The sequence below is a fragment of the Coptis chinensis genome, chromosome 3 (genome assembly GCF_015680905.1).
Source record: "Coptis chinensis isolate HL-2020 chromosome 3, ASM1568090v1, whole genome shotgun sequence".
NCBI lineage: Eukaryota > Viridiplantae > Streptophyta > Magnoliopsida > Ranunculales > Ranunculaceae > Coptis > Coptis chinensis.
The window spans coordinates 46,581,256-46,599,462 of NC_141458.1; the positions used below are offsets into that span (position 1 = coordinate 46,581,256).

At 35.3% G+C, this 18,207-nt stretch overlaps 1 protein-coding gene and 2 long non-coding RNA genes across 3 annotated transcripts; 1 reads left to right on the forward strand and 2 right to left on the reverse strand.

Annotated features, from left to right (window-relative positions):
• Nucleotides 1–1,794: 1,794 nt before the first annotated feature.
• On the reverse strand, nt 1,795–2,610 carry LOC147509811 (uncharacterized). Its single transcript, XR_015216646.1, has 3 exons — nt 2,163–2,610; nt 1,999–2,069; nt 1,795–1,903 (listed from the first exon to the last, which is right to left on the reverse strand). It is a non-coding gene; the product is annotated as an uncharacterized LOC147509811 (long non-coding RNA).
• Nucleotides 2,611–3,502: 892 nt separating this feature from the next.
• On the reverse strand, nt 3,503–4,826 carry LOC147509812 (uncharacterized). Its single transcript, XR_015216647.1, has 4 exons — nt 4,736–4,826; nt 3,968–4,011; nt 3,654–3,703; nt 3,503–3,555 (listed from the first exon to the last, which is right to left on the reverse strand). It is a non-coding gene; the product is annotated as an uncharacterized LOC147509812 (long non-coding RNA).
• Nucleotides 4,827–6,703: 1,877 nt separating this feature from the next.
• Nucleotides 6,704–11,308, forward strand: LOC147509813 (uncharacterized). Its single transcript, XM_086602014.1, has 7 exons — nt 6,704–6,829; nt 6,900–6,940; nt 7,986–8,042; nt 9,311–9,440; nt 9,685–10,139; nt 10,774–10,888; nt 11,020–11,308. The coding sequence occupies exons 4-5, from the start codon at nt 9,348–9,350 to the stop codon at nt 10,090–10,092; spliced, it is 501 nt and encodes a 166-aa protein (XP_086458140.1). The 5' UTR covers nt 6,704–6,829; nt 6,900–6,940; nt 7,986–8,042; nt 9,311–9,347; the 3' UTR covers nt 10,093–10,139; nt 10,774–10,888; nt 11,020–11,308.
• Nucleotides 11,309–18,207: the final 6,899 nt, after the last annotated feature.

An 18,207-nucleotide genomic window follows, 5' to 3' on the forward strand; every position in this document is an offset into this window, starting at 1 on the left:
GGTGCCTTCTTGACCAAGATAGGGTTAGGGATAAGCCTTCATAATTTGAAATAAGATCCTCTATCTTTGGTCTTCTGATTTGAGTTCTTTGACTGTTGACTTTGACCGGTTGATTTTGACTTTTTCAGCATTTTTCCACAGCAACTACTGATCTTCATAATAAGTGTGATTAAGGCTCCTTTTGGTGCTAAGACACAACTTTTATGATAAGTGGTCTGAAATACTCTTTAATCTGAAAAGGGCAATAAAATCTATGAGTTGTCTTTTCATTAAATGTAAGAGGGACTGTAATGCAGTAATATACGGGTAATAAAATGCATATTGACTTTTTTTTTATTTGTGATGCTGCCATCACAATTAATCAAACTAGCAAATTGGCACGCGCGTTGCGCCTGTATAATAAGTGCATAAAGCCATTCAATCTGTAAATGTGTAAATGAAAATGAAGCTAAATTTGTATTTCTAAATGCACTGTGTCACACAAAATGCTAGCCATATTTTGATTACTGTGAAAATTAGCCATATTCTAATAATAAGAGTCAAATTTGTCAAACTAACTAAATTAGTGAAAAAGGCAGTAGGTCAATAAAACAATAATCAAATATAACAACATATTTATCAAGATATACCACCGTTTCAATTAAGAGAACTAATTTTATTTTTAAAGATTCAGTCCAATAAAAATCTAAGGTAACGCAAAACACAAAACAAAATACACAATACACTAACAATTGTTTTGAGGGTAAATAGATTCATGTTAAGCTTTTGAAGTTGCCTTGAAATATTGGCGCGTCGTTGGGTAGTACTTAGAGATGACAGGATGAGGACATGGAAGAAGGCAACCTTATTGTTAAGACAGAAGATGTTCGCAAATATGTGTGTATCTTTCATGGGACTCTATCCCGTATTGGAAAGATGTAAACAGATCTCTCCATGGGCAGCGTCCATAGGTAGAGAAGGATAAATTCAAATTGTGCAGAGTCGTCCAACGATTCACAATGTTTGGGAGTCCCGATAATGAAGCAACTATTCTTCATTATGAGCACTCCTTGCAAAAAATAATAAATCAAATAAATAAATCAAATTGTCTTCCCTCATTGTTTTTATTTGTATATATGGACACATTTCGTTTCAAACATAAGTATGCACATAGAAAAAGCAAAATAAATTTCAACTAAAACTCGAAGAGCATATTATAACACCGATGTTCGCGAAACCCAATAAATAAAATAAAAGTAAGCCTCTCAAAATATCTCCAAATGATTGGTTCCTTCTCGAGCATAAATACAATAGGTGGACCATAGTTCATATTTTCTTTAAAAATATTCATAACATGAAAGAGGAAAAAATAACAAACGAAAAGAAAGAAAGAGCAAGAAGTAACAAATATATTGACATACAAAATATCTTATATATATATATATATATATATATATATATATATATGCTATTAGAGAGTTTGAGATGTATGTTGTGGATGGAGAAATTGATACATAAGTTAATGCTTATCATACATCTTCATAGACCTCTTTTTTATGTGATGATCTACACGCACGATGTAATAAATCGAAATGAACTGTGCAATTCTTCAATCAATGTAGAGTTCAAACTTGCTAACATAAGAGGAATATAAGAGGAACTTTATAGTAGTTCTAAGAAATTAAGAGCTGAATATTTGGCTACTTGCAATAAGTTATTACTCAATCGATCTAGTGGTTAGAGATCACAAAGAAACCAAAATATCCCCCCACCACGGACATGACCTTGAATCTGAATAAACATCGAAAGCACCATGCAAGGATTATCTATATAGATACAATGACATTAGAAAATAGATAGCCACCTTCACCTCAATGCCCAAACCATACTGTTTGCAACAAATACAATTCAACTCTGGATTGGCCTGCTATCCAAAATACATTTCTTCAATACCTTGCATATATTTTCAAAATTTTCATATGAAGCTATCTTATCAAGATAATAATAATCAGAAAGTACCTTCAATATATCAAAAGCCTTTTGAGCAGAAGCAGCATTGGTTGCTTGCTTTTTTGCTTTTGTGCAGTTGCCTGTATAAGTTAAATCCACCAAGTGAGGGGGGAAACAAACATCTTTTTGTGAATTGATACATAAAAACAATAAACAACGCCAAAAGCACTAACTTCACGGAGCGGCTGACTTAAGCAAGATTTGACATCAGTTGAAGCTGTCGTATCTCGAAAGATGAGTAATCTTCAATGTTTACACCTTGTCAAGATAGTCCTTCCGGGAGCCTAGAATTGCTTCCTCTTAAAAAAAAAAAAATCCATGAACACAACATACTTTTATGGATAATGTTCCATGAACACTACATACTAAGAAGAGGTTTTAAGTCTATCATGCAAAAGCAATATAGCATGTCTTTGAGATACGTTGGCCTCAAGACAATTAAGACAACCACTATATTAGCAGGAAAAAGAATTGTAATGGGAATTTTTTACTAATAACCATATCAGTTTTAAACGGTTAGCAAACTGTGGTGGCTTCACTATATGGATCAAATCCATCTTACTTTCGAAGAAAAAGAAGTATATATACAGTTACATTAATAAATAATAAGCCTTTAGAGCACTCGAGTGACTTCATGCTTAGAAATACATAATAGACTTAAGCATGTTTATGTTTAAGAGGAAAGAATATCTTAAATGACTCCTGACTTACATTTGTAAGCTCAAAGTATGGCCTCAAAGCCTTCTTCATTCCTTTCTCGCATGAACACGGTCCTCTCGGGAATTTCCCCGGTTTGTAGCCGAACTATCACAGCCCATTTGTTGCTTTGGGACTCGAAGCAAAGTCTTTGAGCCAGTGCTTTATGAGCTGCTTGCAAAAGACTTTCTTTTGCATCCGTGGTGCTCTAACTAAATGGTAATCTTGTCCGCATTCTTGTCGCACCGCGCAGCAGAACTGCAAAAGGAAAGTTGGGTGGGGGTATTAACACACTCCACATAAAAGAAAAGAATTATCACAAGACACATAAATGCTATAACACTACCAATTCAACAATAACGGTAATGAAAATAAGAATCTCAACGAAAATGGAAATCCTATACATGGTTCACCATAATTGGCCACAACAACAAATCGACCATATCGGTTGCGGTATCCTTCAACTCACAAACTTCATTTTCATTATATTTCTAACAAAAACAGATTAAGTAACGCTCCACGAAACAAAAATTTAATATCGGACAACTTGTAACACAACTACCATATTGCATGACCACCATCTTAGGAATCTCAAAAGTAATATACGGGTTGAGGAAATAGAAATTACCCTGGCTGATTTGAGTGTGCTTCAAAGCGTGGTGCCTTTGACCTAAGCTTTTCTCACCGATCATATAGATTGTAATGAGGGTAATTGTGAAGTAGCAGGTTCAGAAGTGTTTCCTGCATCACCACCAAAAGCTTAGTGATATACTCTAAGGTGCTTCACCAAAATAGCAGCTATTACTAATACACACACGACCCAACTCATCATGGCGCAATGTAGCAATCCGATGCAAGGCAGGAAGGTTTCTGGTGAGAAAAATATTGATTTTAAATTCAAACCAAATTCAAAGGTTAGCAAGCAAAAGCAGCTGGTAGTCTAATAGAGAAATGGCTGGAACACCTACCATACGTTGTACTGACTGGTAACAAATTGCCTTCACCTTCCACATTGTTACTGACAAATCCAACACATTTTAAGTCATAAATTTAATAGAAGCATCGACAATGGGTATTAAAATGCATCATAATTCAGTGTAGCACATACTATACATTATATACATATCAATAATTTGGAGGTTAAGCTAGGAAATAAACGGCGTTTTAAAGTTGTACATGTAAATTTAAAAATGGTCTTAGACTATAGAAGCTTCATAAAAGAGAGATGGGAAGTTGCCAAAAAGACTGCAAAAGTGCAAATCTACTTGAAAGTTTGGCATACCTTATTCAACACACTACGAGTCCACTACAAACCCCATCCAACCTCTGCAATGCATAAAATCATTCAGGATAAGGCAGTACTTATTATTAAAGAGCCTAGCGTCCTAGCCCATAGGACCCAAACATCATATATCTAGCGCCATCACTATCTATTCATTCTATTGGCAGCAGATAACATGGATATAGGCATTGTACACTTTCAATACAGTCAGATTTTAGATTCCCAATTTGGATTGCGGGAATCTTGTTTTCACAGACTTGCTCATTTTCGTTTTACTTCAAACGCGAGTCAAAGTTACCACAGAAATCATGAGAACATAATGACAACCGTGCTCGAGTAGGAGTATATAATGAGGTCGATGCTCTACTAAATCGATCAATCGAAAATAATAATCGATTGGAAAAACACATTTACCTGAACCCGCAAGTTTAACCGGGAGTCAATTACAATTCTCTTTTCACTAAACCTATTTGAATGTCCATATCTCGGATATTTGTGCCCCACGCCTAAGACTCTGCGGCCAACATTAAAACTTATCCATAAAGAATTCTTTAACTCTACGGGCATTCAACTACATTATATCTTGTATAAGGCTCGGCTTTTAAAGATATACAGTTCCTTTGGGTGTGAAATAAGGCTATGAAAATCATCTTTAAAAAGACCAACTGCAACAGTAAAATCAAAGAGATGCCCGGGAAACTACAATTAAACTCATCTTGGATAGTTACAAGAATTTATGAAGTATATCTCGCATACATGGGCACGTACCTATTATTGCCCAATTGCCGTGTCAACATCGGCAAGATTACGTGGCGGCCTCCACTTTACGATTGAACTTATCAAAGCTCCTTGTTCCCACTACATTTTGTTTATCCAGCTTCTCATCAATGAGGTTTAGCACCTCTTGCAATCCGATCCCCATAATAGCGAGGTTTCGGTTTAACATCTTGACAAAGTAAATCAAGATCCAACACATTATCGTCGGAGAACTTCGCCTTGTGTGTTATTATCGATCTTCAAGCCCTCGGAGGAATCATTCTCTTGATCATCCACGACCTTCCAGTCTTTCAAGGAATCTTGTTGGTCATCTGACCTTTCCGGTCATCGAAGGAATCATTTTTCGTTCATCTACATTCTCTCGACACTCTCTCGGTGTCGGGTTCACTCACCGAATTATCCTCATCAACAATCTCTTCGGACAATGTACGATTCGTCAGACCATTATCCGCCCGGTGAGACCAATACTCATCTTTCCGGCATCACTTTCGAGCACGTTCTCCTCGAAGATCTATCCGAGTAAATTTGAGACTTCGGTTAATACTTAATACTTCATCCGATCAAGATCCATCATGATTGAATCGAAGTATATTAAGTTACCAACTTTGTAAAATAAAAAGGTTGAATGAAAAGCCCAAGAATGAACAATAGGTCAAGAGACTACATTAATAATTTTCTCTTTCATTTTTTTCTCAAGTTCCTAAAGTTATTGACTAAACCATATATGACTTCGATAAGCATCCAACAATTTGCTTGTATTTTATTTGAAAGAATATAGCTCTCGGTCGGTCTGTCGGTATCCACAACAAAACAAATAAAGATCCGTCAAGTTAATACCTACCAACTCCAAAAAAAATCCGCATAACCTCAAGAGGGATTCTCATAAATAATAATTAAAAAAAAAATCAGAAGATTGAAAGAATAAATCAGCAAACATGGAGAATGATCGGACAAACCGACGAACCTTCGATGGACTTCAATTCTGAGATTGAACCAATCTTTAGTTGAAGTTTGGAAAATAACCGATCAGAGTGCTAATAAATATTTTGATTTTTTTAAGATAAAGAAAAGCTTCATATAGGTCTTCTCTGCGAATCAGGAATGGAACAAAAAAATAAAGAGAAGATAGAGAGAGAGGATTGGATAATCTAGATCGAATTTGGTATAGGTCTTAATCTAGAATATCGAATTTGGTGGTGTTCGTGGTTTGTTCTTGATTGAGAAGGAGATAAGAAAGAGAGTTTGGGTTTCGTACTCTCTCTGGTCTTTTCATTTTTTTCTTTAACCGCCTATTTAAATGTCATTTAATAAGCAATTAGTTGCATTTATAGTGGCGTACAACTCAAAATGAGGCGTGGATTTGGTTTTTTAATTCATCATCACATGTAAAATGACCGATTCCTTTTATTTGAAGTGTTAAGTAATACTTTAATTTAAGGACAATATCGGTACTGAAAATTTATAAAGACATAAAAAGACAAAGTAGTCCTCATTAATAAATATGTAAGCATCTGATTTTATTATTCATCAAGGGTATTATGCGTCAGAAAAAGACCCGGATGAATTTAAGATGCCACGATCATTATAGGCTATACTAGTAGTAGAGATAATTCATTTAATTTCTTGAAGAAATGTTTAGAAAATATACTGACGTCAAAGTGGGGTCAAAGAATTTAATTTAGCAACGCAAGTGTTGAGCATGTGCGACAGGACGAGGCGTCAACATAAAACTATGTCCAAAGACTTTGATTTCTTCTCGACCTCAAATTAAGAACACCAAATGAGAAACCTTTCTTCTACACCTTTCTCGATTTATTCGAATTCCACGTACACAAGAAACCAGTTTGTTTTTTCTTCCTCCTCGTTCCTTCTCCAAAAAAAATTAATGGCGGTGTCACCATCACCATCACCCTCCCTAACCCTAACACCAAAACCCGAATCCACCGAAACTAACGAAACCTCACTGAAGCCACAAAAATACTAAACCTAAAAGTTATACAAAGAATCGACCCATCAATTGAAGAGATATTGATCACAGCTGGTCATGTAACTTTTTACAAATTCAATATTGATAAGAATGAATGGGTTAGTTTTACTTACTAACTAGTGTTTCTTTACTTCCTTTCTTGGTTTTAATATTATTTTTTTTTGACAGAGACGTGGAGATGTTGAAGGATCACTCTTTGTTGTTAAACGGTACGTAAGAATAATTTTTTTTCTTGATTTTCTTGATTTTAGATGCATACTTAACCTCTTCAAATAAATCAGCTAAACTTACATCTATAATCCCCTAGAGCAATAACAAAACAACTCTAAAGGTTACAATCTAACGAATCGTGGATTATCCATTCTGTTATTAACTTTAACTAAACTTGATGGAGCTACAAATTACGAAAAAGGTTTAATCGTAGGGGAAGTCCCATATATATATATATATATATATATATATATATCTACCAATTCATTTACCCTTTTCATCAAAATACCCCCATTAATCAAACACAGACTACATGGGAAAAAGGTATACAATAGCCATTTTCTAAAAGTTAGTACACAATATGGCTATGTGTCTATTATAAGTTCAAGGTGAAACACAATCGTTCCTTCTAACCAGTAAGTATAACTTGTTGTTTGTGATTCCAAGTCATGTAAATGTTATCAGCATAAATTTCCCCCACGACTTCTAACAGCCTCCAGAAGGAAAACATAAATATAATCTCAGTTCTCAATCTAAAAGGGTGATACTGATATAATATTAAATCTATAGGGTGTTAAACCAACATACTATGTGGCACTCAATCTTATATACTAGCATAAAATTGATAACTCAAAACTATAATCTACAAGTGTAAGAGTGATCCCAACAATCTTACCACTCACATGTCATACATTTACTCACTTGCCACTAACAAAGTCCCAATATAAAAATTTACTTGACGCATCTTTAATAAGAGTTAAATTTAGGGGATTATAGATGTAACGTCTACATTTCAATAGACTAGTTACATGCAAATAAAGAAGACAAATTATGGATTCTGGTGGACATTCTTAGACAATTTTGGCCACAATCATTACCTATGCCTACATCAGCTCAGTGCTCAGGTTGTACATTATGATCTCATTTCCGGAAACAAATCAATGGGTTCTTTTATGTTGCATTTAGAACATAACTATATGTTTGAGATACGAAATCAGTGATTCCTCTTTTATTGGTCTTTAAGTCGTATGTTTCTTCTTTCAGGATACTTAGTGCCTACTCTAAGGTCCCCCCAAAGCTGAAAGTATCTTCAACTAAGAGGTAATATTAGATTCTGCCACTTCAACATGCTCATCAACTAATTTGTAGTATTCGTGTACGACTCATGTTTTTAGCTGGTCTTTTTAGTTTTTGTTGTTTGAACCTTTCTATTGGAATACATGATATAGTTCGTGTTCTCAAAAGAATAAAAGAACATATCATCGTAAGTATAAATGGTTTCTCCTCCGTAACGAGGAAAGCTTGTTGAGTTAACCTTGGGTGGTGGGTAGAGATCTAAATCTATTTGGAACTGGTGATGGAGAGATGTAAGTGGAAGTTAGCATCTTGAAAAGGCAAGTACCTATCAAAAGGTGGTAAGCTGGTTCTCCATAAGTTGAGTGGCTCATGTAAGGTGATTAGAGATGGTGTTATGCATTTCAGTAATATTTCAAGATTTTAGTCATCATATCTTCAAGATATAAGGTGCTTATATAAAGTAGCCAATTCTTAGCATCTACTAATGTTGGGTTTACGTCCATATCCTTAACATCTACTAATGTGGATATCCTGTTTTCTCTATGTTATCCTACTTATCCAGTTGTATGTAGTGTAATATGGGTGGAGACCTTAGCAAAAAACGCAATGCGTGAGTGTGGAAGCGAAAGCGTGAGCGCTAAAGCGCCTTACGTAAAATTTTACCCTTATTCAGAGCGCTCTTAGAGCGTGCATGTGTGTATATAAAAGTGTATATATACAACACATTATATGGAGAAAAATCAAAAGGAATACTTAAAGAGGTTTTACTTGTTGTATTTTTCTTTATTTTTTTAATAAGAAATGTAATGATTTAAGTGAAAATTCTAGTGTTGTAGATGGCCCTAGTTGTAGTATACTCATTAGTCAAACTCAACTTTTAAATCGTAAATTCATTGTTAGTTGAGTGCTTGCCGCCATGTTGATCAAACATTTTGTTGCTTGACATTCTCAAAAAGTAATGACTTTTGCACCAAAACCAATAAACCATGTGGTCTGGTATTAATAGTCTGCTAAATTGAGACATGTGATGACACTTAAGAGCATGAGAACAACAAAACGTTTTGTAAAATGGGAGAGCGCGCTCATAAATTTTGGTAAACGCACTTTGTACACGTTTTCGAATTAAAAGCGGGTCAGCGTGACTTGAGTGCTCAAGCGGCATCCTCGTCCCACGCTTTAGGTTGCTAAGGTGGAGACTTGTGTATTAGTTTTTCTTAATTCAACTCTTTTTGATACATGAACCAAATATTTAACGAATCTCATCTGCTTTACATACTAATATTTCTTGGCAGTGATTTTGAGGAATCGGAAACAGTCGAGAAAAATGTGATGGAGGTCCTGCTGGAGTCACCATCTTCAAATTCAACTGCACCTAACGTAGCGAACACTCCGGAGGATTCTTCTTTTCTTAAATTTTTTAATGTAAATGATCTTAATACCCTATCCCCATCTTCTTCTTTTCTTTATATATATATTTTTGTTTTTATGAGACGGTGTTAGAGACAAATTGTTGTGTCATTTTACCTTGAGGTTTGCTTGAAAACTTTATGATCGTCATCGTTATTGTCAACCATATTGTGTATAGCTGCCTGTCATTGGTAATTTATCTGTTTTACTCTGTGACCTCTATGGCTCCCTGACTTTTCTTGTGGTCATGTTTTTGCAGACAGCTACCAGTATAACAAACGCTTCGAATGCAGCAAACCCTGGACAATACCAACCTCCTGCAGTAATCCTTCCATCATTCCGTTCACCAAATGTACCCACCACTGTACCAGCCCTGGAATTACCATATGCACCTTCGTCCAGGTCTAGACCATCATTGCCCTTCCCCAATTTTTCTGAGACAAGCATCATTAGCAACCGTGTTACTAATCTTGTAAAGCCGTCAGTATATCTTATGCAACCTCCTTTGTCTACATATATGATACCATCAACATCTTCCATGCCAATTGTGCCCCCTCTCCAGTCTCCCGTGAGTTTACAGCAGCCTATGGTGGTCATCTACTTCAAGCCTTCCCACCACCTACTCCACCTCCATCTCTCACGCCAACTACTCCAATTAATGGACTAGGCATTACAAGAGATAAAGTTCGTGACACACTTATGAGGCTTGTACAGGTTTGTTCTTTCTAATATACTGTATTTTCACCAAGAATTTTATAAATTAGTACTGTGACTTAGCCTTGTGAACTTTGTTCATTTGTTTGTGTTTTGTTTGATTTTTGTTTTTATCTCTATTAATGATTATGAATCATAATAAGAGCAAGTTTGTAGCAAGGCTCTCCGATTACAGCTAGTAAATGTGCGGGCTGAAATGCATCAGGAAGATTAGTTTACAGAGCAATCGTTTGACCAATATGACAGGATTTCAAGTATGCTACCTTGATAGCCTTTTCTTTATTAATAAACAAGAACAGAGAATAATGTTCGTCATAGTTTGCGTGACTAATTTAGTTTACATGCTTCCCTTCGGGATTGTGTTGCATTGGAAGAACTGTATCTGAGCCATAATGGTATTTCCAAAATGGAAGGCTTATCTACATTAGTTAATCTTCGGATCTTGGATATTTCCTCCAACAAACTAACAACATTGGTTGACATTGATTTTTTTTAAGGGGTGTTCTTCTTCTGTTATTATTACTATCTGGCTTTTATTTTTCCTGGTTTTTCGTCCTTTTTTCTTTCTTTGTCATTGCACGTATAGTTTATTTGACATTTTGACCAGACATTCTTATGGACTGTTGCTATGTAGATTGGAAGATCTTTGGATGAACGACAACCAAATTGCATCACTGGATGGCCTTGATCTAGCTCTTGATGGTTTAAGAGATAAACTCACAACCATCTATGTTGAACACAACCCATGTGTACGATTCTTTATCTGTCATATTTGTTTTTTCAAAAGATTTACCTCCCTGGATTGCATACGAAATGTGAGGTTTGTCCCATGATTATGTCCTACTCCGTACTAAAGTATTGAGTTGCTTTGTTTCTGTAGGCAAATTTTCCTAACTATACGAAGACCCTGAGACAGTTTTTCCCAAATCTTGAGCAAATTGATTCTTATACATTCTCATAAGGTTGGGCCTTGAAAAACGACGAGTAATGCACGCTAGGATGTTTCAGATTGTATTCTCATATGCAATTGTGCATTTCCTGCAACTTGTTTTGCCGTTAACAAATGTGATTTCATCAAATGCTAATTGTTGGATTCATATCAGTTTTTGTATATTAATTCCGATTACATTGTAATTTACTTTTCTTTTATTATATGGGTCTCGCCACTATATCAGGTTGTGAATATACAAGTGTAGTAATATTTTTGCCACCTTAATTGATCTTGTAGATACAAATCATCAATCACAAACCATTTAGGTGCAAAGGAGGACCACTAGCAGAATGTATGAGAGCAAATAATAATTATTATTATTTTTGAATCTAAAATTAGATTAGTGACGCCAAAATGATATCACAAATTTGTGACGCCATTTTGGCGTTACTATATTTTGTATTGCTATTTTGGCGCACAAATTTGTGACGCTATTTTGGCGTTACAAAAAGGTTGTTATGGCATCTTGTTTGTCCTCAAGTAAGGACGAGAGAAAAAACTAAAATCACAAATGAGTGATTTATTATTAGTTATACTAATCTCGTTTTGCAGAGTGCGATTGCATTGACCATATGCAACAAGGTCTTTAATCACTAGGAATTCCTTAGTGGATGAGATTTAAGTCTCGTGAGAGTTTTCCAGTGAAGGTACTCACAAACTACTCCATTTAGTACAAATGGTTTTGTTTCCTTATTTATTCATAGAAGTTCATACATCTCATTAGCGGTGAATAAGGACAAACTCCTTTGAACTCAGAATAACATATGTACAGTAATTTAAGCATCTAAAGATAATTGTACAAAACATGAGCAATGAAATGCAAAACAAGAGTTGTTTCCGAGGCTTTTGGAGAGTTTCCTTAAGTTGGGTTCTCACAGGGGTGTGTTGCAATCAAAACTCTCTGATAGATTCACTCAAGGTTCGTTCTCTTAAGTGCAGCGGGCACTTATATTCCTCGCATACTTAAATGACTTCCAAAGAAACTAGGGTCGATTGATCATGCTTGCCACTTACTATCACACCATCATATTTCTAATCGAGCTAGAGGTCATTCATTATGAGGTACGGGGCTAGGGTGATGGCTTAGAAGGAAAAAAGAAGGGAAAAACAAAATCTGATAAGATGAGAAACTGAGGCTTCAAGATACTTGTTTTTTTGCTTTCAAATTGTGATACATTCTTTTAGCCCTTTGGCTCTGTGACTCCATATGGTTTTGAATTTTGGCAGTTCTAACTTTGCTTTTGATTCTTTTTGTTTTTTGATATCATCTCCTTTTGATTTTGAACTTTTGGGAGATTCGATTTTTGACTCCTTTGGATTTTGGAGTTTTGGTTTTTAATGAATCTTTCTTTGCTTTTCTTTTTCTTTTTGAAACAAATAACTGTTTTGTTTTTGTACAAGGTCTTCTCTTCTCTTTTTCTGATATCCATCCAGTTCTCAACTCATCAGTTTGGTATGCTTTTTATTGTGTGTCGTAATGAAATTATTGGTGAAGAATAGAAAGGCTTTTAGAAAGGGCGAAGGCTCGAGAGGGGTAACTAGAGGAAAACTATTTTGTTGGGTTTTTAAAGTTTATTTGGCTATATCTATCCAAAAAAGGCCTAAATTCCCTCATAGGATATAATGTGGTGATCAAGCAAGTGAACGTGTGGTCTTTCTATCCGGACATTATTTGTGTTATCACTCAATATTCATTCAGATGAGGCTTTTGGCTAGATTCTCACAGGATATGGAACTTAATTGTTCTAACCTTGGCTTCGAAGATTCACTGCTATATACAAACAAATGTTGATGCATGCCATTCATGAAAAGATGTAGAAACTATTGTACGTATATTAGTCTAAGTACGAAAAACAAGTCCTTACTCTATTGCTATAATGAGACTTCTAAACTTTTTATTCATCTTAGAAAAGGGAAACAAGACTTTTTAATACTAAATGAAAAAATATTTTTGGTCTTTTTCAAAAAAATTTAGAAATGAAGAAATATACTATTATATATACTATATAGAAAATGCCTAGTTTTGCAAAATGTTACTATACCAACTCTATGATAGAACTAATCTTGTCCTCAAAGTAAGTAGATATAAGGAAAGAGATTATCATAGAAACATGAGCAAAAACGGCGATAGACCTGTATTCTGTTCTTCATGATGAAAATACGCCACTCCTAAATAAGTTTGGGGCGTGGGTTGTTTGATATAGAATGAGAAATACATGGTTTATTATACTAGGGATATTTATTATACTATAAAATCTTTTTGGATTTTTGTATTTTTTGAAAACATATATAAAATGAATGAAAGAAAATGGAAAATTTTGGCATAATATATCTGTTTTACCTTCTACTCATAAACCAAATTCCACAAGAAAAAATAAATAAAACAAGCAGATAATATTAAACATAAAATTAAAGTTATACTAAGTCATACACGTGAAAAAGAAACATAAAAATAAATAGATCCAACAATACGGACACTAGGAATCCTAGTCAGAATCCGTGTGTGACTCATCTCGATGTCTAGAAGATCCTTCTCCTTGTTGACGTCGAGGCCAGGAATGTCTATCACTATGCGGGAGTGAGTCTCTGATATTCCATTGTTCCACTATGATATTACCCTGAGTTTCTCTAAGCTGGTGGAGATATGAGTGCAGAATCCTCTGGCCTCCATGGAGGAAGTGAATTCTATCCATGGGCTGAGTGAACTATCGAGTGGCATCTTCAGCGAAGTAATCCACCTTCTCAGTTGGGCGTGCTTGCTCAGCGGCTCTAGTTTCAGGTGGAAGCCACGATTTCTGGACGCAGTGGGCATAGATAGGACCTGTGGTAGCGTCCTTGACCTCCACTAGGGTGTCTGTGGCTTGGAACCCCCAGTGCTGCATGATCTTGGTGACTAACACTGGTAGAGGGGCAGACGTATTCTTCAGTTTGTAAAGTTGCTCGAAAATAAAGGAGACGATGCAAAAATTGTTCTTCTACTCTTAAATAATCTACAAAATATGAAGCATTGCCTTACCTATATCCGAAGGCTTGGCCGAGCCTAGCAGGTTGTATGCTGTCCACTGAGATACTGCTAGCTGGTTTCTTCGTAGCGAACTTTGATAAGCGTAGTGAGACTTGGAGTTTTTAACCCCCTTGAGAAGCGTCTCTATCATTATCATGTCAACGGTCTTTCTATCTGGGGACGTATTGTTCTCGTCTGAACATAGGCTTTCAGAGGAATCCCCAGAACACCACTCACCACCTCCTTGGTGAGCTCCAATGAGCGGCCATCCTTAACAACCGTAATGCGGTCATCCTCCCCTCTAATCATGCAATTATAAAATGAAAGAGTAAGAGAGGGAGAATATACCGCATCGTCCAACAAAACCAAGGGTTCCCATCCTCTCCTTCTGATCTTAGCCCTGAAGTGCACTTCAAACAAATCGGAATAGAAGAAGCCTTGAAAATTTTGCTCCGGCACAATTTTGAGAATTTGAGCCATTTAAAGTAGGGATTTGAAAAATTGGGGTTTTGAGTTGGAATGGGGGTTGAAAATGGGGAAGGCTGTGAAAAAATTATATGGTGGTGTGTTGGGGTGAGGTCGTGACCGTGTGTAGAGTATGGGGCAAGCACGAGCTAAGTGGGGCGGCTAGGGTTGGGAAATTTTGGGATGGAGAAGAAAGGAAGGGGTGATCATGTGGGGTTAAGGGTTTGATGGCACGTGCCTATTTTAAGAAATTAAAATTTTGGGCCAAGTGATAAAACATAAAATTGAATAGTTTTACCTACGAAATAAAGCGATGAAACTCTATACGTAAGTAAACTAAAAATTTCTTATGAGCCTATATTTATCAAGTTTTCTACTCTCAATTCTATCGAAATAGAGTGGAGTAACAAATTCGTTCCACTCCTAGTTCTCTAGCATGGAATGTTTCATAATCTAATTAGTCGGTCTTAAGTCTAATGAGAGTTTTACGAGGGGGAATTATACTACGATGCAATATGAAAAGCAATATGTTGAATGTCACTTCACTTAAATATATGAAAATACTAATGTTCTTGAATCTAGATAAAGAATTAGGCGCGGAATTGAATCCACCTCGAATCCAACTTAATCACCTAGAATAGATCTGTTGTAATCCAATTCTTACGTTCTTACGGTAAGAATTGCTCGCTCTAATCCCCTAATTAACATGGCATTTCTACCAATTATAACTAGCATGTGAGGTCGTCCACCCATTCTCATGGCGAAACACGACCTTCTAGAATGGAATAGACTCTACAACGCTTCTACAATATACAACTAAGTTTTCATCAAGGCTTCATCAACCCCTCTAATGGAGGTTTTAGCCTTGATTCATCAAACCATCATTTCCCATTGAAATTGAATACAACATATTACAAAGATTCTAACTTTATGAAATTTAACTAAACAACAATCGAAATCTAATTAATAAACTAAGAATGAAATAAGAACAAGAATTTAAACTAGATCTATAAATGCAAATGACAAAAATCGAAATTGAATAATAATAACTATTTTATTTATCTAATTAAATGACGAACAATCATTCAAGGAATTAAATAAAAACAAGATATGAAACTAATTAAATTAAACTAATTAAATCTAAGGAAAACTAGATCTATAATTAATTAATGGAGGCTACTAATCTAATCTTTAATCTAGGTCTAACTATCTACCATTAACAAAGAGTTAAGCTTTTATTTTTATACTTTCAGATCCAAAAATCGTGCATGGGCTTGGAGCCATGTTTTGGGCCAGAGAATCAGGCCCAAAACCCAATTTCTTTAGTCCAAAATGGGCTCTTCAGCTGCAGTTAGGTTCAACAGATTTTCATCCACTTCTGCTCCTCTGATTGGGTAAAGACTTGGACCATTGGAAAGCTCTTTCAGAGCCGGTCGTTTTGACATAAGGTAGGCCCAATTCCGAGGTCTGAGTCCAAAGATATGGTCTTTGGAAGTTCTGCTGACTTTGTGTGTTGTTTTCTGCCCGCGTTGACTTTGACTTTTCAGCTTTGACCGGGCTTTAGAAAGGCTTTGTCTTCTTGAATCTTGGCCTTTAATCACAGAACTCCTTAGCAACCAACCATTGCTCCTTTATCTAGCTAAAGTGGCACATTTCTGCACATAATGGACTTTGAAGCCTGAAATGCATAAAAACATGTAATCAGTATTAACTCTTACTTATTATTCACATAATTGGTCTAAAAGTATGATTATTAAGGGGTTAAAACTACAGTTTTGGGCTCTTATCAAACCACCCCCAAACAGCATTTTGCTTGTCCTCAAGCAAAGATGAGAAATTAGAATAAGTGACCAAAAATGGAGTTCTATCTACTCTCATTTCGCTGAGTGCGATTGCATTGACCATATACAACAAGGCCTTAAACCACTAGGAATTCCCTAGTGGACGAGTTATAGTCTCGTGAGAGTTTTCCAGTGAAGGTACTCACAAACTTCATCTATACTACAACGACTAAGAAAGAAAACTATTGTTTCCTTATTCATGTCTCAATTATCTATACATCTCACTAGCAATGAATACAGAAACTTAAGCTAATATATGCATAATAATCAATCATCTACAAATAAACATATATACAATGAGTAATGCTATGAAATGCAGAATAGCAGTCTGTTTCTGAAACTTTGGAATAGCGTCCTTAAGTAGGTTCTCACATAAAAGTCAAGACAAAAATCACTCTGATTTTTCCACTCAAGTTTTGCTACTCTATTGCGCAGTGGGCACACTTTACCTTACAATCTCAATGACAGACAAGAAAGCCGGAGTCGATCAAACACAACTGCCACTTACTATCACACTAACCTATTCCTAATTGAGCTAGAGGTCTTTATTAGGTGTTGCGGGGATTAGGAGATGGTTTAAGAAGGAAGGAAATGGATATTCAAAAAGGACAAGTCTGAGATAATAGAGTCTTCATATTATGTAACTAGAGAAAACCTTGTTATTTACTTTTGCTTCTACACTTTGTTTCCATCCTTAGCCATATTTTTTTCTTTGGCTTTTGACTCCTTTTATTCTATTTTTTTGGAGTTTTTATTTTATTTCTATTTTTATTTTTCTTTTCTTTGGATGGAAACTTCTTTTCTTTGGATGGAAACTTTTTTCTTTATTTTTGAAGCAATTAACTAACTTTTGTTTACACAGGTTTTTCTCTTCTTCTTTCTTCCTCATTCTATTCTCAGACTTATCTAAATTGGGTAGGTTGAATTTTTTTTATTTTGTTTTGTTTTGTAACAGGGTAAAGGATTTGTGGTTTATGAAAGGGCTAATGAAAGGCTCAATGGGGCGACTAGCGGAAAATATACTTAGGTCAGAATTTCTAGCTATATCGATCCAAAAAGGGCTTAAATTCTCTCTTAGGACATGGTATAGTGGTCAAGCAAGTGGACGTGTGATTTCTCTATTCGGAATATACTTCTCCCTTGTGTCATTTCTCAAATGTTTCACTCATATAAGACTTTAGGCTATATTCTCACAGGATTTGTAGAATAAGTACTCTAGCCTAGATTTCAGAAACTTACTGCCAAACAATCATAGATACTCATGTAATATATTTATAGAAAGATGCAAAGATTATTACCTACATATTAACCTAAGTTTCTAAAAACTATTCTAATGCAAAAGCTACGTGAGACTTCTAGATTATTAAGAGCATAGAGAAAGAAACAATACCAATATTCCTAAGTGTATAGCATAAACTTTTTATTTTTATTTTTATTTTTATTTTTTAAAGACAAATGTCGTAATATACAACCTAATATATGCTTAACATTTACATCGTGTGTTTCTATACCACCCCCAAACAATTTGGGAGAAGGGGTTCATGAAACAATTGAATAGCACAATTAAATTATGTAACTAACTAATTTTTATAATTTTTAACATTTTATAAATAAAAGTGCGTAATTTACATCCTAAAAGTGTCTAATTTTTGCAAATGTTTCTATCCCACCCCCAAACAATCGAACGCTTTGTCCTCAAAGTGTAAAGAGATAAGGAAAGAATTTACCATAGAACGTGGCAAAAATGGGCGCACTCAGAATGTAAAT

Excerpts from the sequence above, each read along its gene's own strand:
- LOC147509813 (XM_086602014.1), top strand. The coding sequence starts at position 9,348 with ATGGAGGTCCTGCTGGAGTCACCATCTTCAAATTCAACTGCACCTAAC. Across the intron at positions 9,441-9,684 it reads CTTTTCTTAAATTTTTTAAT|ACAGCTACCAGTATAACAAA; the intron begins GTAAATGATCTT and ends ATGTTTTTGCAG.